The sequence below is a fragment of the Vulpes lagopus genome, chromosome 2 (genome assembly GCF_018345385.1).
Source record: "Vulpes lagopus strain Blue_001 chromosome 2, ASM1834538v1, whole genome shotgun sequence".
Classification (NCBI taxonomy): Eukaryota; Metazoa; Chordata; class Mammalia; order Carnivora; family Canidae; genus Vulpes; species Vulpes lagopus.
The window spans coordinates 74,460,802-74,484,994 of record NC_054825.1 but is presented as its reverse complement, the minus strand read 5'-3'; the positions used below and the strand labels follow the sequence as shown (position 1 = coordinate 74,484,994).

The following is a 24,193-nucleotide window of genomic DNA, read 5'->3' as shown; positions in this document are numbered from 1 at the left end:
AGGCCAGACAGGTCCTGATGATCCTCTGTGCCTCCTACCCTAACAGGGGCCTGGCTCTGTACTAGCGCCACCCCGGCCCCACCCTGTCCTGCGCTTGTATCTTGCCCAGCATGCAGCCCCAGTTCAGCCCATGTTCATTCATCAGTGTCCCCCAAGGAGAGGCTTTGCCCCCCCAGCCCAGGATACTCTCCAATAAACAGATCCAGCTAATTTGTAAATGGATTGACTTATGTTCTCCTTGTCCCAGGAAGCATTTTACATTTTAACCATAAAGCTGGCAGTGCCTTAAGCCAAAGAAGAAAGTAGTGATGACTATATCTAGGAATGAAAGAGAGATTCCAGGGCAGAAGTCAGAGGAGACACACAGGAGCCCCTTCACTTCTGGTGGTCTTTTCACTAGTATATACCATGACCCCAGGCAGGAAATTAAATAGCCAAGGGCCACCACCAGAGGTTAGATCCCAGAAGCAGGAGGCCTGCTGCCTGTCAGCTGTCACCCTGTCACCAGGCCCAAGCTGGACAAGAAGACTTATTTTCCAGTATAGTGGGTCTTGGTATGTCTGGGATCCAGAAAGGTGGTGTCCCATGCCCTGGAGAGGGATGGAGCCAGGCTCAGAGGCAAGAATGCAAGGCCAGGAGTGAGCATGCATACAGAACCCCTGTGGAGGAGAGGATGGAGAGACAGGAAAACTGCCCCCACACCACCCATCATCCCAGCGAAGGCCACTGTGCCACTAGTGGACACAGCAGTGCACACCAGCACCCTGCCATGGAAGCGTTCACACATAGATTCCACAGGCCACTGTCCCTGGGGTAGTCAAGATGTGGACCAGAGACTAAGGAAGGAAAAACCCCCAAGGAGGGATGGCAGTAGCTGCCTGGGCCCCTCCAGGCCCCTCTACACGTAGGCCAGCCCAGCCAAGTGGCCGTTGGACAGGCCATGCCGTCTAACACTGACTCATGGCAGGTGCAGAAGGGAGCTCTGGGAGCATTATAGTCAATGTTCCCAAGAGGCCACACTGCCCAGAGTGTGTGAACTTTGTGCACTTAGAGCTAAGATGTTGTCCCCCAGAGGGTTGTGGACGGGGCTAAGGCAACCAACATCATGTTTCCTCAGACTTCTCCCTTCGCTAGGGCTCCGGTCTGTCCTCTCATGGGATTGGGCACAGGCCTTCTGCTCCCCCCACTCACCTGTCCTTCCTGAAGCCAGGCCCTGGGATCCAGGGCACAGGTGCCAGTCACAGCCCTGAGCCCACCTTAGACAAAAAGGGACAAAACTGCTAGAGGCTCAGAAGAGAGAAAAAGGGACAATGAAGGGTTTCCATTCAAGCAGCTTCCAGCTATTCATTCCGCTAGCAAAAATGCCAGCCAGAGAACTGAACTGCCAGCAACAGACATTTGGATGGAACTTTGGAGCCCATTAAGAGCAAGGGCTGCAAAGTGATCCCAGTGAGAAGATATTAAATGAATTCATCATATCTCTAAAATGAGTGTCCTTGGAACATAGGTAGCTCTTTCTGTGTCCAGCCCTCCCCAAGGTAGTTCCGCACCCCCATGAAACTGGGAAGAGGGCTGCAGCCTTCTCTGTCCCTGCTTCGGCCCCCTTGAACTGGGTAGACGGTGGCCTCTGCATCTGAGTGCTTGTTCACATCACCAGGCCCCTTGAGGACTGTCAGGCAAGCTCAGCCTCCAGTGTCAGTTTGCATTTGGAGAGGACAGGCCCGTGTATTCCCATCGGCATAGGAAACCTAGTACAGATGCAGAACTTGAGGGGAAAAAAAAAAAAACCCAGTACAGGTAGAGAGAGGCTGGAGGCTTCTCGATGTGGTTCACCTCTACTAAGGTTCAGGATGGCACAAGGACACATCTGTCCAGCAGCTGGCCCGGTGAATCCCATAGGCTTTTCCCAAACACCTAACTGGGCCCAGACACTGCTGCCACCTGGGGCTAGGGTTCTCTATGGGATCTGTAGTGGATAGACCTATTGGGTTGACACAGTAGCAAGTTCTCCTGGAAGAACCCTGGGATTTGCCCCTGTGGCACTCACACTGAGCTCTGGTGCTCCCTGTAGCAGTGCATGGCATGGGGAGAGGAGCTTCTGCCTTGGACCCTCCCAATGAGGGCCAAGGGTCAAGAGCCTCTCACCCTGTCTGGGGCTGCAGGTCCTCAGGACTCCGGCACCCCAGTGCTCTAGCCTCATCATCCCATCACCTTCCCAAGAGAAAGGGACACAGCTTCCCCTGTCATACACATCAAGATTGACACTGAGACACCCTGGAAGCCTAGAGAGGCAGAGGGCTCCAACCCTACAAGAACCCATGGTCTCTGTAGCAAGACTGCCTATTTCTCTCCTGCCTAAGGGCCCCCAAGGGCTGGGCATCATTGGTTCCCTCCATTCATACTCCCAAACCCTCAGAGGTTCGCACCTGTCTCTCAGTCCCAACAGCAGAAATATATGGGCAGTCCCATCAGGTGAGGGGCACTGGCCCAGGCTGCCCCTTGAGCAGGAAGGGACAGATATTGGGCACCCTGGAAGAGAGGGAGAGGAAGGGGTCTTTTCCCAAGTGCGCCTCTCTCCTAGGGCTGCAGGGTGAGTGTGCAGCTGCCCCTCCTGGAGCCCAGGCTCCAGGAGCTCCTCCAGCCAAGTAGTAGTAGGTGTATCAGCACCCACTGCCTCAGCAGGGCTGCATGTAGGCCCCATAGCACCAGGCCTAGGCTAGGTCTGTGAAGGACAGATGCAGGGACTTTAGGCAGGGTGCTGGCTTATGACTGGGAAAATCTAGCACCTGGCTCCCAGCAGGGGACTCAGTGACAGGGTGGAAGAAACTGAGGCTCCCCTGCCCCCATGCACCCAGGGCCATGTGGGGGTCTTCATGCCCTCCTCAGAAATGAGGGAGGGAGGGCACCTGGGTGGCTCATTGGTTTAGAGTCTGCTTTCTGCTCAGGTCATGATTCTGGGGTCCTGAGATTGGTCCTGCATCAGGCTCCTGCAGGAAGCCTGCTTCTCCCTCTGCCTGTGTCTCTGCCTCTCTCTCTCTCTCTCTCTCTCTCTCTCTCTCTCTGACTCTCATGAATAAATAAATCTTTAAAAAAAAAATAAAAAAATAAATGTGAAAGGGATATTCCCTATATATACTTTGTGTCACATGACCCACCCTTCTTGGGTGGTGGTCAGAGTTGGCACAAGGAGGCCAGTGTTCCCCTACCAACTGTTCACTGGGACTTGACCCCACACGGTCATCTTGTATCAGACAGTTCTTGGAACCAGGGACCTCTGAGCAGCATAGATAAGAGAACAGGTGGGGGCAGATACACTTGGGTTGAAACTCTGGCTCCGCCACTCAATAACTATAAAACCTTAAGCTAGCTCCTTGACCACTGTAAGCCTGTTTCCTTGTCTGTAAAGTGAGAATATGACAATATAGTACTCTGTGCCGGGGCTGCTATGGGGACTTAAGTGAGATATGTGTAAATATGCCCTAACTGGCAGGCACAATTATTTCTAATACTAGTGGAGAGCAGACTTACCCAGACGAAGGAGCCCTGGAAGGAGTAAGTGAGCCTGTCAGCAGTTCTTGTTCCCTAGGAAGATTCTCAAGTCACAGAGCAGAAAGGTACGGGAAAGGATAATGTGTTTTTGTTTCAAAACCACAAGTAGATCCATATCTTTCCTCTTTGGCCCTAACCTGGGCTCTCAGCCCTGGCTGTTGGTGCTCAGATGTTACAACAGGCCCCAACAGCCAAAGGCTAAGAGACAGCTGGCTGGGAAACACCCGCCCTGCTCCCTGTGCCTGACCTGTTGCCCTCTCAGACAGTACTGCTTGGCCAATGCCCCAGAGCTGGAAGGGCTCCAAACCCTCAGAGGTTCGCACCTGTCTCTCAGTCCCAACAGCAGAAATATACGGGCAGTCCCATCAGGTGAGGGGCACTGGCCCAGGCTGCCCCTTGAGCAGGAAGGGACAGATATTGGGCACCCTGGAAGAGAGGGAGAGGAAGGGGTCTTTTCCCAAGTGTGCCTCTCTCCTAGGGCTGCAGGGTGAGTGTGCAGCTGCCCCTCCTGGAGCCCAGGCTCCAGGAGCTCCTCCAGCCAAGTAGTAGTAGGTGTATCAGCACCCACTGCCTCAGCAGGTCCATTGTCCATGGTGAAATGTCAGTTCTCGGTGTCCCTGTATACAGCTTCTGTCCAATTTGTAGAATGGGAGCACATGGACAAGAAGAAGGCCTATACCAGCCACCAGGGCTCTTCAAATAAGGGTGTGCTTAGTCCCTTTCCCTGGGCTTGGCAATGCCACCTGGGAACAGGGCCAGAGGGAGGCACATGGCTCTGGCTCCCAGACTGTTTCCTGCCACTGCCTGGGCAAGGCTGAGTTGGGCATGGATCAGAGGATGGGGCGCAGGGCGGTGGGAACAGGGAGGGGATTCGCATACCGGAATTAATCATTCAGGTCCCATTCTGCACATCCCAGTCATCCCAATTTGCAGACGGTCATCCAAGCCAGTGCGGCAGATTCATCTGTAGATGCAACTGAAGTGCAGAAACTTGCGGTTGGGATGGCCCGAGAGGTCCCCTAGTGTTATTTAGTATCCAGGACAGGAACCTTTTCTCTAGCATATCTGAGTTCTTAACAGCTCTTAGTGATGAGGGATTCATTAGCTCCCAGATCAGCTATATTTGAGAATCTCTGCCTCTCTTACGGACCCAAACCCCATCTCTGCTCCCACAGTCTCCTAGACTCACTCTTACAGGGTGAGGATGCATGGGACCTGACTAGTAGCCTTTCCAGGACACCCAAGCCTGGATTCACACCAAATTAAATACTAGTTCAATTCTGATAATATTATAATGATCACACTTTATTGTAGTTCAACAGTTCAAAAATACGGCTTGGAGTTCTGGTTTTGGTATATAAGTTACTTGTATTTTTTTTTACAAGTTACTTATATTATTTTTTAAGTATTTTTTTTAAGATTTTATTTATTTATTCATGAGAGACAGAGACAGAGAGAGAGAGAAGCAGGCTCCGTGCAGGGAGCCCGATGTGGGGACTCGATCCTGGGTCTGCAGGGATCAGGCCCCGGACTGAAGGTGGCGCTAAACCGCTGAGCCACCCGGGCTGCCCTACAAGTTACTTATATTAAAAGAAAATAACTCCTGTGTGTATCCATGAGTCAGTAAAAAATGATTTAGGGTGTTGATTCAGGTTCAACAACGTAATGCAGTTCATTCTAATTTTGTTCATGGTTCATTTAAAATCCTCAACAACCAGTTTCCTGAAGCCTCCCATCCAGCACAACCTGCTTCCAGTAGCCAGCATTTAGCCAGTGCTCCTACATCCCTAGGTACCTACTCTGTGGGGAAAGCCATACGCACCAGCTGCCCCTGCCCAGCCACATGACCCCCTCAGCCTAGGCTCAGTAGGCAGCTTCCTGGGGGGGCCACAGGAGGTCAGGCCTCAGTGTGGCCCTGTCAGAGGAAACAGAGAGAATCCTCTTGGGAAAGATGCAAAGAGGGGGAGGGGAGACAGGGGGCAAGAGCAGGAGCAGAGACTAAATATAAGTGCGTGGAGAAAGCAGCAGGGCGACCTGAAGTTAGCTGCTCAGCTTCCATGCCACTAACCCAGGGCTCACCTGTGACGGTATCTCCCCTGATGCTCTGACACCCACCACCATACTTTCCTGGGAGGGAAAAGGGGGGGGGGGGGGGCTGCAGTGTGGCCAGAAAGGATGCAGGTGTTCAGGGCTGGTGAATTCCCATTAGCCATCTTAGCTTGGTTTGGCAGGAGCCTATAGTAAATCATGCATAAGCAATAGAGCCCATATGCAAAATGCTTTATCTATAAGTTGCATTGATAGCTTGAAAGAATCAGTGAACAAAAATGATACATGGCAATAATAAACTAAATAAAGTTTGAGGCACCCAACAATGACAAAAACTGCAGCACTGTCCTCAGTCCCCACTGTGACATTGGTAGTCATCCAGCCACTGCTTGAGGGCAGCTATTTGAGGTCTAGATATACTGAATTTCCAAGCCAGGATCAGATACAGCCAACTCTGGGGCCCGAGTCTAGGACAGCAAGGGTCTGCTCACTTCCTTATTTTTTAAAAATTTTATTTGTTTATTCATGAGAGCGAGAGAGAGGCAGAGACACAGGCAGAGGGAGAAGCAGGCTCCATGCAGGGAGCCTGACGTGGGACTTGATCCTGGCACTCCAGGATCACGCTGTGGGCTGAAGGCAAGCACTAAACTGCTGAGCCACCCATGGATCCCCTGTTCACTTCCTTATTTAGGGAAGAGACAGCCATGTGGCCCGGCTTCTCCCCACAGCATACATACTTGCCGATTGAGAAGAAGCAGGGCAAAGGGCAACCAGGAGTCAGCCACTCTGAATGGCCATCCCAGGCCAGGGCAGTGCTGGGGACACACAGGGGATCCCACTCTCTGGGAGTGCAGGGCTCCTGGAAGCTTTCTTTCTCCGAAAGGTCCCCTTGAGGGGGGGTGGGCCATAATCCAGAGGCAGAAGTTCTCAGAACTGAGCAGGGTCTGACGAAAGAGTCGGAATCTGTTTAAATCCTGGCTTTCCTGCCTGCTTACGGGAACCACCCCGTCTTAGGGCCTTGTCCAGGTGGCACAGATAGGCCAAGGCGCCCGGTTTGGGGACCCCGGGTGCGGGTGGGTGCGGGTGGGTGCGGGTGGGTGCGGGTGGGTGCGCGCAGACCCGCCGCACCTCTAGCATCTGGGAGGAGTCGGCCCCGCGGCCTCTCGTTGCGCACCCGCGATCCGCACACGGCGAGGCGCCCGGGACAGTCCGGGTCCGGCCCGTGCGGCCGTCCAGGGGCCCTGGGGCCGCCGGCAGGTCGCGGCGGGCAGACCCGCACCAGGGCCGGCCCGAGCCCGAGCCGGAGCCGCGACTGGAGGACACGGGCCGGGCGGGCGGCGGCGCCCCGCGGGCTAGGAGGCTCGGGCCGCGGCCCCTGCGCCCCGGGGCGACTTTTCCGGGCTCCGCGTTCGCCGCGTCCTACCTGAGGCCACGCCCTGAAATCAAACTCGCGGCCAGGTGAGGCTGCGCAGCGCTCGGCGTGCCCGGCGCCGAGGTCCCTCCCGCGGAGGGCGGGCCCGGCTCCCGCGGCCTCCCGGGCTCCCCGAGGACTTCCCGCCGGGCAGGTGGGTGCCCCGGGCCGCGGGGGCCCGGTGTCGGCCGGCGCGGCCCTCCCCCCGGGGCCCCCTCCCCGAAGTCCGCGCTGCCGGGGCCCCGTGCACCGGGCGCGGCGGCGGGGGCGGCGCGGGGCGGAGCGGCCGTGAGCGCGGGGCCCGAGGCGAGCCCGCGGCAGGCGCCCGCCCGACCTCCGCGTGCGCGCCGGTGCTTCCGGCCGGCCGCGGGGCTGCGGGGGCGCGGGGGCGCGGGGGGCGGGGCGGGGGCAGGGGGGGCGCGGGGGGCGGGGGCGGGGGCAGGGGGCCGGGGGCCGGGGGGGGGGGCGCGGGGCGGGGGCGGGGGGGCGGGGGGGAGCGCGGGGGGCGGGGGCAGGGGGCCGGGGTCCGGGGGGGGCGCGGGGCGGGGGCGGGGGCGGGGGGGAGCGCGGGGCGGGGGGGGCGCGGGGCGGGGGCGGGGGGCCGGGGGGGGGCGGGGGGGAGCGCGGGGGGCGGGGGGCGGGGGCAGGGGGCCGGGGGCCGGGGGGGGGGGGGGGGCGCGGGGCGGGGGCGGGGGCGGGGGGGCGGGGGGGAGCGCGGGGCGGGGGCGGGGGGCCGGGGGGGGGCGCGGGGCGGGGGCGGGGGGGCGGGGGGGAGCGCGGGGCGGGGGCGGGGGGCCGGGGGGGGGGGCGGCGCGGGGCGGGGGCGGGGGGGCCGGGGGGTGCGCCCGCCGCGCCTCCTCCCGGTAGGGAGCCGGCGGCTGTGTCGGGAGGCAGCCTGGGGGCGCCCCGAGTGCTCCGGGTTGCCGCCGGCCGCAGAACCCACGGAGACTCACACTACATTTGTCACAGTGAATTTCTGATCTGTTTCCACCCAGGCCTCAGAGGACCGGCGGGGAAGGTCCCCCGTCTCCCCTCTCCTCGGTGCCTGAGAGCTCTGCCCACTGAACGGTGAGGAGGCAGGAGGAAGAGGAGGCGAGGAAGGCGGCCCGGAGGTGAGTGAGGAAGCTTCAGGCCCCCGGGGAGGTGTCCAGGAGCCTCCTCAAGACCTCGGTGTGGGGCAGTGGGCAGGCAGGTGGCCCTCCGGGCCGCTCTGGGCACTGTCAGGCAGGGGTCCCTTACAGGTGCCTCTCTCAGGCCTTGGTGGCTGCACAGTGTAATTCCCACCAGCCCAGCCCACAGGCCTCTGCTGTCATCAGGTGTGATGCCCGTCGGGGGCAAGGTAGTGTCACTGAGGCTGGTGCCCTGAATTCTTGCTTGGGAGAGAGGCTCCCAGACAGGAAGGGCAGTGAACTGGTCCTGTCTGTGCTGAACAGGTCAGGAGGCAGCCCCAGGCACTGATGCTGTTTGGCACATCCCAGCCTGCTCACTCATTCCCCAGATCCCCAACCTGCTAAAATGGATCCAGCTTTTCCCACCCCCGACGAGTGGCATCCTGCCTGGGATGTATAGATGCTGCTAGGAACACCAAGGGCTAAGACATGAAGAGCTCCCTGGGGTGTGGGCTGTGTTTTCTGTGCCTTGTCCTATTCTGGTCTGTTTCTGGGCTCCCCTGATGTATTTTCCTAGGTCGGGGAAAAGAGGAGGGTCCAGTCTACATCTGTGTTCGGGTCTTTGGGAACTGGTGTAGCACATACTATAATACTGCCCATTTCTCCTCAGGCCATACATAGGACAGTAGCTGAGAACACATTTGGAATCAGAAAGAATTGGGTTCAAATTCTGACTTTGCCTTTTTTGCCTCAAGCAAGTTATTTTACTTCTCTTCAAACTTAAATGTCCTCACCTATAAAACGGGGTGATTGGGCCTTCCTCATAGTATAATTGTGAGAAGTCACAGTGATAAATAATAAATGTCAAACATCCCTGGCCGTGAGCCACTTCCCCAACCTCTAGTTATTGCTTTGGAAAGGTTAAACTACCTGAGCCCTGAGTTCTCTTGGAGAACTTTGAGGATCATCTGGCTCTGTGGCAGGAGATTGTGGTGGCAGGTGGGGGGGGGGGGGGGGCAGTGGTTGTTAGAGCAAGCCATGAGAATAAAGTGAAGGCAGAGGGTCCGTGGAGGGCAGGTAGTGAGGTGGCCCGGGGAAGGGGCCATTTCTGAAAGAGGATCCAGCTTTGGAGGCAGAGACAGCAGCCTGTTCTGTACATGTCACATGTGCTCACATGTCCATGGGAGACCTTGGACACACTGTTGCCACAGGGCTGCCTAGGACAGAGTCAGCCTATGGCTTGAGACTTCCAGTCCTAGCTCTGCCCTCAGTGGCTTTGTGATCTGGGGCAAGTCCTTCTCTGGGCACCAGGCATGTTAGAGAAGCTTGGAGGCAGAGACACTGGATTACCATCTCAGACGGTGTTTCTCTCTGAGCCTCGGTTTCTTCACCTGTAAAACAGAGCTCCTAATATCTAGCTTGTAGAACTGTGACCATAAAATGCACTAGTAAGAAATACCTAGCACACCGTCTGACACGTGCTCTGCACTTTATACCTGTCTGTGTGTATGTTCCCTTTCTGGTCTCCCCTTCCCTCTCCCCAGCCACCTGTACCTTTAAGATACATCCAGTGAAGCAGCTTTGACCCATCTCACAATATTTTAAGCCTAAAGTGAAGAGGGGAACCAAACAGAGATACAGAAAGTTAAGAGCTATAAAACATAATCTTTTTGTGTTATTGGGGGACTTAATCCTGTGACAAGGGACTTTAGAGGTTCTTTCCAGCCATTCTCTAAGGACTCTGTGATGAGGACTGAGGCCTCTGCATGTAAAGGCTGCTGAAAATCTGGGATAGTGAAGAGGTGCCCGGGTCACAGCCCTTTCAGGAAGGCCATTCTTTACTTTTCCCTTGGCGATAACCCCGTGCCCAGGAAAGCCCAGTGCTGTGGATTCTAAGTACAGTGAACAGAGGTCAGAGGGCTGCTCTGGCTTGAGCCGCTGCTGGACCACAGCACTGCATTAGTAGGCAGGCCTGAGTCAATATTGACCTTCCTGGCTGGCCAGCCTGGCTCTTTGGCCTCTCATTCAACTGGAGTGTTGACACAAGAGATTGAATGAGCTTTATTATCATATTCTTTTCAACAACAGCCCCATTATCTCTACCCTGGGGATTCACTGGGACCTGTAGTGTGGGAATAGTGACAAGGGCAGGGAACCCAGGTATTTTGGCTTATGTGCATAATGCCCTCCGCCCTGCATACTCAGCTTCTCTCTGGGCCTGTCCAGTGGGACAGCAAAACCTCAAGGTACTGCTCAGCATCCTGGGGACACTCCGTGCCTTAGCACGGTGGCTCTGGGCAGATCTCACTGAGCCTTTGAGCAGTGGCAGTGAGGGGCACAGCCTGGGTCTAGGACCCATCCACCCTGCAGGTGACAGTTGGGGAGACAAGGTAATGAAACTCTCTTCAGGCCCCTCCTCCTAGTGAGACTTCAGGAACCAGGAAATGGTGCTGGGATGCCATCTCTCCTGACTCCTGTCATGTGAAGAGGGGTAGATGGCAGGCCCAGCCCCCTGCTAGCAGCTGAGGGAGGCTAGAGATCTGCTCCACACAAAGGATGAGGTACAAGGGGACAGAAGGACAGGGCAGGGGCCACAGGATGGGGGAGGAGCTCCCCATCACCGAACATATTCTTGCAGACCACAGGAGCAGGCCACAGACACGTCCCTGGCAGAAATACCACTGAGTTACTGAAAGTTGGCCAGGGACAGAGGGATGGCCAGACCCCCTGAGCAAGTCCCATAGCACATGCATCACCATCTCTTTTGGCAGGTGGCACAGATCAGGGTGGTGTCTAGCAACCATCCATTTGGAAAAGCAGGCCAAACCGCCTGAGACCAGGAATTTTGTTTTCATTACCACAGTCCCTCAAACTCGGAGCAGAGTTAATATACAATAAATGAATGTATTGAATCAATGAGTGACTAGCATAATTCTATATTTTTTTTTTTTTTTTTATTTATGATAGTCACAGAGAGAGAGAGAGAGGCAGAGACACAGGCAGAGGGAGAAGCAGGCTCCATGCGCCGGGAGCCCGACGTGGGATTCGATCCCGGGTCTCCAGGATCGCGCCCTGGGCCAAAGGCAGGCGCCAAACCGCTGCGCCACCCAGGGATCCCCACATAATTCTATATTTAAACAAACTCCAGAAAGTAAAATTTGAGAAAAATATTCCTGGCCAAATCAGAATACCTCAATGAAAGGCTGGCTTCTGTCTATGGTATTCTCAACCAGGGGACCGGTGAGGCCCATCATTCTTCACAGAACGGTGTGTAGGATGACAGTTCCCAAAGTGGGTTACAAAGAGGTCAGACAACCCAGCTACAGATCTCCGGGTGGAAGGTCCCAGCCCTGGAGATAACATCGTCCTTTTTAGGCCACTCTGTGCCTGGATGTGATCAGAAGTGGAGGTACCTTTCTAGGTGCTATAGAACTCTGGGGCTCAGGGGGGCCTGGGGGGCTCAGTCACTTAAGCATCCAACTCTTGATCTCAGCTCAGGTCTTGATCTCAGGGTCATAAGTTCAAGCCCCACATTGGGCTCCATGCTGGGTGTGGAGCCTATTTAAAAAAAATAATAATAGAAGAACTGAGGGGCTTGCCTCTACCCCAGCATCATGATTCTAGAATAGTTCCTTTCCCAAGGCATCATGAACAGGCCTGAGAATGAGACAGGGTGTGGTGGTGGAGGGAGACAGCTGCCTGTCGCAGCATTCACATCAGCTCAGATAGACACAGGTCTTCCCCTTCTTTGCTGCTTTCCTTGGGCAAATGATTCGATCTTTGTGAGCACAGGTTTCCTCATCTGCATAATGGGTACAGTAATAGCCCTGCCTTATAGGCTTGTGGTGAGGAGATCCTTTATGGGACTTGATCAGGCCAGAGCCCTAGTGCCTACACTAAGCACCCTGAGTGGTGATTGCCCGAGTATTTACTAAAAATGCCTCAAATAGCCCCTTTGAACTAGAGCAGGTACTGTTTCTCTCCTCATGTACCCAGAGAAGCTGGCAGAGGCAAATGAGTCCATTTCCTTGTTACCACTGGAAATGCTGCAGCCTAGAAAGGAGAGTGGGCTGAAGTCACCAGCAGGAACTAGGAACCCCACAGTCTGGGCCACAGCAAGCCAGTGCTCAGTTGTGATAAGCCGGCGCTGAGCCTCCCTCAGAGGAAGCCCATGTGTCTCTCCATTCTGGCTGACTAGCGCTTGGAGTCGGGCCCGTGGTGCTTCATTTCCCAGTCACCCAGATATGGAAGGGAATCCCACCAGCCTCGTTCCTAAAAACTTACCCGTATCTCAGGACTGACACAACCAACCAAATCCTGCTCCCTTCAGAGTAACTGCTAACTCCTCTGGACTCACTTTCCGGAAGCCACCTTCCTAGCCTGCAGCCCACTCTTGCGGATCCCTTCAGTGGGCTACAAGTCCTTCCTTGAACAGGGATTTGATGTGTGGAAATAGCCAGAACCCACTCGGAGCTGGGTGTGGACGGTAAGGTGGGTGACTCTGTCGGACACCACCACTGCTGATGAAACAGCTTGGTGGCCCTGGCTCTCCAGCCCTGGCAGATAGATGTCTCCTCCCCAAGAGAAGCAGTTTGAGAGGGTAACCCACTCTCACTGTGGCTGTTCTGCTTCTTCCCATTGTGGACTCTAGACCAGCCTTGCCATGGGGAGCCCACCACCCAACGCCCTTGTAGCCATGGAACAGGAGCATCAGCCACACAGCTCTGCCCAGCACTCCCTGAGCCAAGCCTGCAGGTTGCCCAGCTTTAGGCTGAGACCTCACCAAGGGGCTGTGGGTCTGTGCCAGACAAAATACACTCCTGCTGCTCCTGCAGCTTTTCTCACATATGCCAGGTCCTGATGTCACGGCCATCAACACGAGCTCTTTGGAACATCTTACCCACCTCTTGCAGGGCAAAAACAAAACCCAATTCCAAACAAAACAAGGGTTAGCCTACAAGTCAGGACAACCCCAATCTCCTCTGGCCTTTGACTCACAGATGAGCCCAGGAAAAAACCGAGCAATCTTGAGGGAGCTGGCCCTGGCCCACCCCTTCTCCACACTCCCATGAGTCTACTCAGGCTGCTCAGCCTCATGCCTGTTTATAGAGACCCCCAGGAAAGAGATGAACAACCAGCCCAACTCCCTCAGAATGAGCATGGTGGACAGAGCAGGGGCTCTGGAACCAAATGTAGGTTCAGACCCCCCAACTCAGTCGTTTCCTGATTCTGTTCCCTTGGGCAAGTTATTTAAGCTCTCTGAGCCTCCTCTAGAATCATGGGTAATAATAGTAATTCCTACCTCCCAGGGTTGGTGAGAAAATGAAACTCATTGATCCTTGGAAAGAGCCTAGCACATTCCCTTTCTGGCTCCTACTCCTCTGACATGACAGCCTACCCACCAGTGACGCCAGACCTGTGGCTCCCTGAACTCTCCCACCAGCTCCACCCTCGGGTTTACTGGGTGTGGCAGTATTTCCTCCAGAAAGCCTCTGCCAGGAACTGACGGGCTCCCCATCTGCCAGGCTCTGGCTTGGAGGAAGCAGTCTCAGCGGGAGCTGTGCCTGGGGAGCTTCCTTTTCAAACTGGTTTAGACAGGGCTCTTCCCTCCTGGTGCCAGGCATCCTCCTCTGGTCTAGTTGGGCCAGCCCATGGCCAGCAGGTGATGTCTGCAGCCATTCAGAAGAGGGAAGTTCAAAGCATTCCTCAATCACAAGGATGGATCTCGGCCTAAGAAAGAACCCTCAGCATCCCCCTCCCCTGCACTGGGACGAGGTGTCCGACAGGAGAGGCTGGGGCAGCAGAGGGCTGCCTGTGCTGGTGCTCTGCTTCTGCCCATCTCTACTTCAGAGTGTCAGGTCCATGTGATTTCCATCAGTCTAGGCAGACAGAAAGGCAGAGACTGGCTCTTGGAGGGAAAATCCTCTTCCTCCTTCCTCCTCGCTCCTCCCTCCTCAGGGTATCTTCTTTAAGGAAGGCTCCCCTACGAAGTGGATCAAGTGTGGATGCAAAGAGGTGGAGATACTAGGATGGCAACTTTAGGGGCTAGCATGGGCTGATTTACTACTACAGCCTCATGGCTGATGTAGCAACTACCTTCCCTCAGCCCCTAGGCCCTTGGGCTTGGGTCAGAAGGTAGGAAACCAGGCTGGAAAATGGAGACCTAGAAACAGCAAGACAAGGCCTCTAATCTGGGCAGGTGACATGCTCCAAGGACACAGGCCCCATTGCCAGAGAGATGCAGAATGTCTGAGTCTCAGGGGTTTCACACCCAGTGATTTGGCAACATTTACGCCTGAGTGGGTGAGTGTGTCTCTTAGGAATTCAGTCCTCATGATCACTCTTTATTCTAAAATGTTTGGTTTTCTTTAGAAAGAAATTCTAGAGCGTCAGCTGGGTGGCCCAGCTGGTTAAGCATCCAACTCTTGGTTTCAGCTCAGGTCATGATCTCAGGGTCCTGGGATGGAGCCCTCCTTTGGGCTCCACATTCAAGATGGAGTCTGCTTGTCTCTCTCCCTCTGCTCCTCCCCCTGCTCACGTGCACCCTCTCTCTTTTTGTCTTTAAAATAAATTAATACAATCCTAAAAAGAAAGATGGAAAGAAATAGAAAATAAAGAGAGAGAGAGAGAGAGAAAGAAAAAAAGATCCTAGAAAGAATAAGAATTCCCTATTCCTAACCTTTGCCATCAAGAATTTGCTTTGGGGCACCTGGGTGGCTCAGTTGAATGTCTGCCTTCAGTTTGGGTTGTGATCCCGGGGTCCTGGGATCGAGCCCCACATTGTTGGGTTCCCTGCTGGGTGGGGAGCCTGCTTTTCCCTCTCCCTCTGCTGCACCTCCTGTTTGTGCTCTTTCTCTGTTAAATAAATACATAAAATCTTTAAAAAAAATTCTACTTTGGACAAAGAGAAAATCTTGGTAGTTTAATTTATCTCTGGGACCCACATGTGTGGACGTTTTGCCCCAGCATGTCATGGGTTCCAGGACAGCCCACTAAACTTGGGCCCCTACGTAGTGACTCCCATTGGACCTGCAGCAGGCGACAGCCAGACTGTGGGCTTCACCCCCATCACTGCCTCCAGCTTAAGATTTTACCTTTCACATTTAGATCTGATTAATTTGGGGTATGGCATGAATTCATTTTTCAGGATTCTTTTTTTCTCCATATGGATATCTAATTGTTTCAGCTACATTTTCTGAAAAGATCATCTGTTCCCTACCATATTGCAGTGTCACCTTTGTCATAAATTAAGTGACCTTATATGACTGGATCTATTTCTGGATTCTCTCTTCTGTTCCACTGGGCTATTTGTCAATCCTTGTGCCAGTTCCACACTATATCAGTTATTATACTGTTAAAATAAATCTTGGTATCTAATAGTGTAATCATTCAACCTTGTTCTTCAAGATTATCTTTACATTCCCGATTCTTTATGTTTCTCTGTGCATTTTGGAATCAGTTTGTCAGTTTCTACCAAAAGAAATATGCTGAGACTTTAAAAAAAATTGTTTATTCATGAGAGACACAGAGATAAGGTGGAGACACAGGCAGAGGGAAAAGCAGGCTCCCCACAGGGAGCCCAATATGGGACTCAATCCAGAACTCTGGGATCACACCCTGAGCTGAAGGCAGATGCTCAACTGCTGAGCCACCCAGGTGTCCCTATGCTGGGATTTTGATTGAGAATGAAACAAACCTGTAGGTTAATTTGGAAATAGTTGATATCTTTATATCACTGAGTCTTCCAATCTGTGAGCATTCTTTAATTTTTTAAATAATGTTTTATATTTCTCAATGTAGGGACCTTGCATATCTTTGATTAGATTTATTCCTAGTTTTTGACATTTTTAATGTAAAATGGTAAATGGTGTCTGAAAAGCTGTTTCCCTGGTAACACTTCTGACAGCAAATGAGAAGGGTTTTTTCCTTCCTGAGGCCATTTCTCCAACTTTCAGATACCAACTGGATATTCAACAATTCAATTCAATTCTAACACTACCTGGAGGCAGCACGGACCCCACAGGCTCTGTCCCACAAGCCATCCTCCACTGTGGATGCCAGTTGTGAGTCTTGGGCCCCCCATACTTCTGACCAACTGGCTATAAGTTGAGGGTTTCCATGAACCCCTCTTCAGGTTCTGTAATTTGCTAGAACGGCTCATGGAACTCATCTGTTATAAAAGGTACAACTCAGGCACAGCCATGTGGAAGAGATGCATAGGGAAAGGTATGGGGTAGGAGGCACAGAACTCCTTCTATGCCCTGTCAGCCTTGATGTGTGCACCAACCCAGAAGCTCCCTGAATCCTGTGGTTTAGGGGTTTTTATGGAGGCTTCATTGCGTAGGCATGATTGATTAAATCATTGACCGTTGATGATTAACTCAATCTCCAGCCCCCCTCCTTCCCCAGAGGTGGGGCAGGGCCGAAAGTTTGAACATTCTTTGCATTTGGGATTTCAAGGGTGTTAGGAGTCTATGCCAGGAACAGGAAACTAAGACCAAATATCTATTTCCCATTGTACCACAGAATCTTTAAAAAAAAAAAAAAAACTTTTTTAAAGATTTATTTATTCATAAGAGACACACAGAGAGAGATGCAGAGACACAGGCAGAGGGAGAAGCAGGTTCCCCGCAAGGAGCCCGATGCGGCACTCGATCCCAGGATCCTGGAATCACACCCTGAGCCTAAGGCAGGCGCTCAACTACTGAACCACCCAGGTGCCCCTAAATAATTTTTTTTTCTATTTGTTTGTTGTTGGTCTAAAGAAATACAACTGATTTTTTTTCTTTATGTTGACCTTGAATCAAGGACCTTCTAAATTCACTTATCTAATTCCAATAATTTGTATGCAGATCTTTCTCAATTTTCTGTGGACACAATCATGTTGTCCCAGGCAGTGTTGGACTCACCACATTTTGGATGAGTCTCAGCAGCCTCTCTTTAGGGGGGTGGATTTCCCATTAGCTGAGTGACTGGCTCTGATTTTTGACCATACTCCTCACTCCTCCAAAACCTGAGCTCAGTTCATTGCTTCCAGTAGCTCCGGACCCTCACTTGCCACAACCCTGGGCCCCAGGACTCTGTGGTGTCCTTTTTCCTCAGGCTTTTCCTGCTGCCTCTGGGAAAAAACTTGTTCTCAGGAAGGGACCCAGGAGGGGGATCCCAGAGCCATTTTACCATTTGCTAAAGATGCTGTTCTCACACATTCCTGCAGAAAAAGCTGGGCACTCAGGTGGGGCCGAGGGAGCTGGGGAGAGGGATGTTCGGGGGTAAAAGTATTAGCCCACTCTTCTGCAGCTCTAGGGGATGTCCCTGCACCTGCAAAAAAGTATGAGTTCACTCAAGAGAGTGAGGCAGGGAGGGTGGAACCATTAGTGAAGCTAATCTTAGGGACAGAGTCTATCTGTGAGGCCATAAAGACAGGACTACAGAATGAAGACTCTTGAGAGGCAAACACTGAGAGGGAGGAAGATGTTTTACCAAATTGCAAAGCATCTACACAATGGGGAGGTGGTAAGGTGCCCCGGTCCCCCAAATTAGGTGTGGCCCCTCGACCAGCGAATCTGAGAGGAAAGGTATGGGGCCTCTCTCCTGGATTTGCATCTGCTCACATCCCAATGTCTGCTTGGAAACAGGTTCACAGAGAAGCAATGTGGCAAGAGAATCAGCGCCCCCCCCCCCCCCCCCGCCGCCCTTGCACTGGGGGTCTGCTCACTTAAGCCTCCCAAAGCCTGTAAGGCACCCTTTATTAACCCTGTGTTATAAATGAAGAGCCCCGAGGCACAAATCACATAGATAGCTTGCTCAGAGCCTCCCCAGACTAGCGGGAGACTCCCTATAATTCACCTGCAACTCGGCAAGTATATTTCATTCCAAAGGCCTTGGTCCTTGGGGGTCCTGCACATGTGGATTTGCAAACAGGAAGCATTTGGTAGACTCCCAACATCAAGGCCCATAAGCGGCTGACATTCCAAGAAGTGTGATGTGGATTCAGATTGATTCACACGTGCTGAATTCCTCGTGGAAAAGCTGTGGCTGTTCCAGGAGCCCTATCTTTCCACCAGCTACTGCCCATGTCTGGGACCTCCTCCAGAACCTGCTAAGGTGACCAGGAAAATGCTGTTTCCAGAGCAGGAACCAAAAGAGAATGCCATGGCTCTGCCTGTACTCCAGATCACTGGGGTTTTGTTCTGGTAGTTTATGTACAAGAACTTGTATTTGGGTGGCTCAGCTGGTTCAACTTCTGACTCTTGATTTCAGCTCAGGTCATGATCTCAGTATCCTGAGATCAAGCCCCGTGTCAGGCTTTGTGTTGAACGTGAAGCCTGCTTCAGATTTTCTCTCTCCTTTTCCCTCTGCCCTTCCTTGCTCACATTCTCTCTCTCTCTCTCTCTCTCTCTCTCTCTCAAATAAATAAACAACAACAAAAAGAAAACAGCACCACACCACCAAAACTTTGGATAGATGGAGGATCCAAGCATTCAGTTCAAGAAACATATCTGTTTCTTGAAACCTAGAAGTGACCTTTCCTGGTGACATTAGAGCCCATTGAGTGTATTTACCATGATAAAGAAAAAAAAATTAAAAACAAAATCCAAAAAAACCATGGAGCTGTTTTGAACTGCTTCCGTTACAAAAGCATTCAAGTGAGCACTCCCAACCGGTCTTCCATCAACATGTATGTGGTCCTGGCCCAGGACTCCCTGAAGGCAAGCTGGAGTCTGTCACCAGGGTTTCCAGCCCCCCCATCTCAAATCTGCATGCCCATGTGGCTGGTAGCTGTTGACATTGCTGACAGGGCCTTAGGCAAAGTCCAGATTAGCTAGGGCAGGGATAGAGGTTTGGCTGCAGGTGATGTTTTGCACACAGTTCTGACATTCAAGGGAAAAGAGCCCAAAGTGGGGAGGCGCTTTCTTCCTTGGGGAGACTTACCCCTACACAGCTGTCCCCATCCACACCAGATGTGTCCTTGACTCAGGACCTTTCTAGAATTGGGGCAAAGCACTTGGTGACCAAGTGGGTCCTTTCGGGGGTTCCTGGTCCTGTGATACGTGGTCCCAGACTGCAGACTAGATAACATGTTGGCTTTTTATGAATGTTGTTTATCACAGAAACAGGTTTTCTATTGTTGAACCATCCTGAGACAAACCTGAGTTAAACAAAAACTTTAACATGCTGTTGGATTCCATTTACTAGTTTTGTTTAGGATCTTCATTTTTGTTCATAGTGAGACTGGTTCAAATTTTTTCTTCTGCTATTTTTATCTTTATTTTTGTCAAGGTCACACTTGCTTCATAAAACGAATTTGCCTGCTTGCTTCCCTCTTTCCCCTTTTTAAGTTATCTGACAGTGGAATGGTATTTGTAATGGGCTTTGGATCCCATAAAAACACACCCCCGGGTCTGCCTGCTGGGCAGGAGACTTGGCATAGACAAGACAGACATCTCTTTTCCTTGTTTATAGTCTGTGTTGGCTTATTTCTGGCCCTTTTGTTGTTTCTGGGACCACTTTGCTTCCCTGAGGAAGTAGGGATGAGAGGTGAGGGGAAGCCCTGGGCTGGAGGGAGGGAGCCCTGCGCAGGGATGGGGGGTGGGCAGCACCCACTGCAGCCACCTATGCTCCCACAAAGCCCCTCCCTGGAGCTCGGCCTGACCCTCCCCACACAGGCACCATGTTCCGAAAGAAAAAGAAGAAACGCCCGGAGATCTCAGCCCCGCAGAACTTCCAGCACCGCGTCCATACCTCCTTCGACCCCAAAGAAGGCAAGTTCGTGGGCCTCCCCCCACAATGGCAGAACATCCTGGACACACTGCGTCGCCCCAAGCCTGTGGTGGACCCTTCTCGCATTACGAGGGTGCAGCTCCAACCCATGAAGGTGAGGCGGGCAGCGGCGGCAGGGCTTGGGCCGAGCCTCTCCCACCCACAGAACACCAAGCCTGGCAAAACCACAGAGGCACCTGGAGGAACCGCCCAATTACCAGCTATCAATTAACTGGCTGTTTTCATTCCCCGCTAATGAGCCTCACCCAGGGTGGTGATGCCATTTCCAGGGTGGAGGAGCCTGGGGAGCCCCTCTCCGCAGGCTGGTAGGTTTGCCAGATTCAGCAAATAGAGTTACAAGATGCCCAGCAAACTTTGAATTTCAGGCAACAACAAATAATCCTTTGCTAATCAGGGCGTCCCATGCAATATTTGGACTCGCAGCCTCTATGGGGCTGGGGCTCCCAGACTAGGGGGAGCTAGCTGTGTGGGCCAAGAGGGGTTGGAGTGAGAGGCCTGCCGGGGTTTGAAGGCCACGAAGCCAGGATATGTGGAGGAGAGCCTTGGACTACTTGCTGCCTCCTCAGGAGCTCCGTATGTCTCCCTTAAGCACAGACAGAGCTAGAGAATGACAGCAGGCCCCAGGCGAGGTCTGGCCACCTCCCTGTGCCCCCTCAGCAACCTCAAGCTCAGCTGCCCATACCATTTGACGTGCTTACCTCTCGTCTGCCCTGCCAGACTGCAAACTCCGTAACAACAGGCTTTCTCCTTGTATCTCTGCACGCCCACCCCACCCCACCCCACCCCACCCCACCCCCACACCGGCCTGACCTGCTGTGGGCAAAATTAAGGAACAGCTGGATGACACAGCAAGCGAGGTCCTCAGGTGTTCCTCCCCTAGGGCACCCTAGAGGCTTTCTGACCTGGTCCGGGACCTCCCCTCCCTGCCATGAGCAGGCTGCTTGCTCAAGCTCTTCTTTCTCCCCTACAGACAGTGGTGCGGGGCAGCTCGGTGCCTACGGATGGCTACATCTCAGGGCTGCTCAACGACATCCAGAAGCTGTCGGTCATCAGCTCCAACACCCTGCGTGGCCGCAGCCCCACCAGCCGGCGGAGGGCACAGTCCCTGGGGCTGCTGGGGGATGAGCACTGGGCCACGGACCCGGACATGTACCTGCAGAGCCCCCAGTCTGAGCACACTGACCCCCATGGCCTCTACCTCAGCTGCAACGGGGGCACACCAGCAGGCCGCAGGCAGATGCCATGGCCAGAGCCACAGAGCCCAAGGGTCCTACCCAATGGGCTGGCCACCAAGGCACATTCGCTAGGCCCCACAGAGTTCCAGGGTGCCACACAGCGCTGCCTGCAGCTGGGTGCCTGCCTACAGAGCTCCCCACCTGGCACCTCACCCCCCACAGCCACCAGTAGGCGTGGGACCAAGGCTCCTAGGCATGGTTCCGAAGAGGCCCGGCCGCAGTCCTGCCTGGTGGGCTCAGCAACAGGCAGGCCGGGTGGGGAGGGCAGCCCCAGCCCTAAGACCCAGGAGAGTACCCTTAAGCGCAGGCTGTTCCGAAGCATGTTCCTGTCTACTCCTGCCACGGGCCCTGCAAGCAGCAGCAAGCCAGGCCCTCCCTCCCAGAGCAAGGTAGGTTGGGCTGGGGCCACCCTCTGGGGCCCTTCTCAGCAGGGCGGGGAGCCTGGCCTTCCCCACTTACAGGGCCGGGGCTAGGGAGAGCGCAAGGGAACAGAATGATCAGGAAACCAGCTCAGCTGCAGCTGAGGATTCTACCCTGAACCAGATGAGCGCTGGTCTTCCAGAGGCGTAGCACGGGGCAGTCAGAGGTTGCAGGCCATCTGTTTTCTGTGGGGCCTTGGAGGCTTTCAGTACACCCCTGTTTACACTCCTGCCCTCTGGAGTATGTCTAGGTGGACCACACTGGGGAGCAGACAACTTTTAACAGTAAGCACAGACCTTCTCCTGGTCCTGGTGCCCAGCAACCCCCACCCAGGCCCCAGCAGAGATAGGTGCTCCAGCACTGGGCAGGGGCTCGGCCTCCCTCCCCTCAGAGCTTCTTTCTGCCCCCACCCCTCTCTTGCCCCAGTGCTCTCCTGAGTTTGAGCAGTGGCTGCCTGGACTGCTTCTCCCTAAGGCGTCAGAAACATTCATGCTAACCCCTTCTCCAGAGAAGAGGATTTTTCCCTTCCTACCTACCTACTCCTTCTCCCCAACCCTCCACCCCCTGGCCATTTTTTTTTTTTTTTAAGATTTATTTATTTGAGAAAGAGTGCAAGCATGGGAAGGAGAGGAGGGAAAGGGACAAAGAAATTTTAGCAGACTCCTCGATGAGCTCAGAGTCCAATGTGGGGCTTGATTTCATGACCCCGGGACAGTGACCTGAGCTGAAATCAAGAGTCAGGGGCTCAAGTGACAAAGCCACGCAGGCGCCCACCCCCCACCTCCCCTTTTCTTTAGTGGTTCTTTTTTTTTTTTCTTAACATTTCTGCAATGATTTATTCTGGAGTTCGCGTGCCATGTGAAAAGCTAGACAATTGAGTTTGCGTGGGCCTGGGAGCAGCAGGAAAGCCAACTTTTGGCATGTGTGGCAGCCTCGAGTGCACAGATTTTTCTTGTGAAACAGGAAACAGTGAAGGGAGCTCTAATGGTGACATTTCTTGGCAGGCAGAGAATGTTTTTGTTTCTTACATGCCCTGTGACAGCACCATTCCTTTCTCATTTGGCAGATGAGAAGGTGGACTCAGAGAGGGTAGGACAACCCCCAGGTGTTGAGAATGAGTCAGGGAAGGAAGCAGTGAAAGGGCCCTCAGGGTTCCCGCCTCTTGCTCCCCAAAACTTTCTGATCATGGCATCTCTAGCTCCTTCTTGAGGGGCAGGCAGAAATGAGCTTATGCTACAGCGCGAGGGTAGGAAACCTAAGAAACATCAGGTGACAGTAACACGTGTGACAGAGCTCCCCTCCCTGGAGGTCTTTCAGAGCAAGCCTGGCTCCTCCCCATCAGCTGTGCATGAGTGTGGTCCAGCCTCAAATTGAGTGGAGAGGTTGGGGAGTGGCCTGGACCCTGGACCTTTCTAAGTCACTGCCAGACCAAGGCATCCAGAGAAGGTTCTGGGGTTTGTGCACTCGGATGAAGGACATGGGCTGGGCTCCCCTGTGGAGTGGGGCATTGGGGACTGAACAAATGAGATGTGGTCAGCTGTGTCTGTGAGCTGAGAGGTCTCTGGAAGGCCATGCTCCTGGAGAGACACTTCCTTGGAAAGAAAGGTGGAAACAGGACAGTGCATACTGCCCAGGAGGTAAGCACTAGAACTTGATCTCTCTCTGGCCTCTTGGGAATCCTGTGGCAGAGCCTTAGGGATTTGGAAAAAGGAGGTGTCAACACAGGACTAGGCACTGACCTGAGTGGTCCTGAGCTCCTGCCAGCACCCCATGGCAGGGAACAGGCTGTCCAGGCAACCTCTGTCAGTTGGTCCATCCTGCATACTTTACCCAGTATCTACTGTAGGCCACCGTAGCTGGGTGTCCAGTGGAAGCAGGTGCTAGTCGTCTGGGGCGTGGAGATACCACAGTTCCAAATCCAAGGGAGTGATATCCTTCTTGGCATCTTGGGCATATATTTCTAGATCAATACCTTCAAGCCAGGCCTCTCCAAGGCAGGGCTGACAGTTCCTGTGAGCTGCTGTGGTCCAGGGCTTCTCAACTCCTGCACTATTGACATTTGGATCAGATAATCCTTGGTTGTGGGGCCTGTCCTGTGCCTTGTAGGCTATGTATAGCATCTCTGGCCTCTTCCCACTAGATGCTAGTAGTACCTCTCAGCTGGGACAACCAAAAATCCACCCCCCCTCCCCAGACATTGCCAAATGTCCCTTGGGGGTTTAGAATCAGCCCCAGTTGAGAACCACTGCACCCAGCTTCCTACTCCACCCCCACAGCTCCAGGAACCACCAGACCAAACCAGCAGCCAGCTGCCTGCACCTCAGCACATCCCAGGGGCTGGCTCAGCAGCAACTACAGCAGCTGTCCGAGCATGGGTGCCCCAGGAGGTCAAGCCACCAATTGTCACAAGAGGCACCAGGAGGGTGTGCAGCTCTAGGGCTTTTGTACTCAGCCCCAGGAAGCTTAGACCTGCAGTTAGTTACTCACTTTGGCTGAATAGCAAAAGACCTCGGACCCTGACTGAGGGTAGGGAGGCCAAAGAGTTAAGACAGGAATTTGGAGGGTTCAGAAGTGGTTCCACTTAGAGGCAGAAAGGCTAAATCAGAAGACCCCAACAATCAGCAAACCTTGGTTAAACA

General features: G+C 53.7%; 1 protein-coding gene across 5 annotated transcripts in view; it reads left to right on the top strand.

The window, feature by feature from the left end:
* The window catches only part of PAK6 (p21 (RAC1) activated kinase 6), a 37,795-nt gene that overhangs the window by 5,376 nt on the left and 8,226 nt on the right, over positions 1 to 24,193 (top strand). For 4 of the 5 annotated variants that reach the window (XM_041745974.1, XM_041745976.1, XM_041745975.1 and 1 more), the window contains 3 exons: positions 8,005 to 8,121; positions 19,785 to 19,993; positions 20,870 to 21,523. In XM_041745974.1, coding sequence (XP_041601908.1) covers positions 19,790 to 19,993; positions 20,870 to 21,523 — 858 coding nt within the window. In that variant the 5' untranslated portion in view covers positions 8,005 to 8,121; positions 19,785 to 19,789. Of the gene's footprint in view, positions 1 to 7,075; positions 7,164 to 8,004; positions 8,122 to 19,784; positions 19,994 to 20,869; positions 21,524 to 24,193 lie in introns of those variants that run through there. The other variant, XM_041745977.1, reaches the window with a different exon arrangement.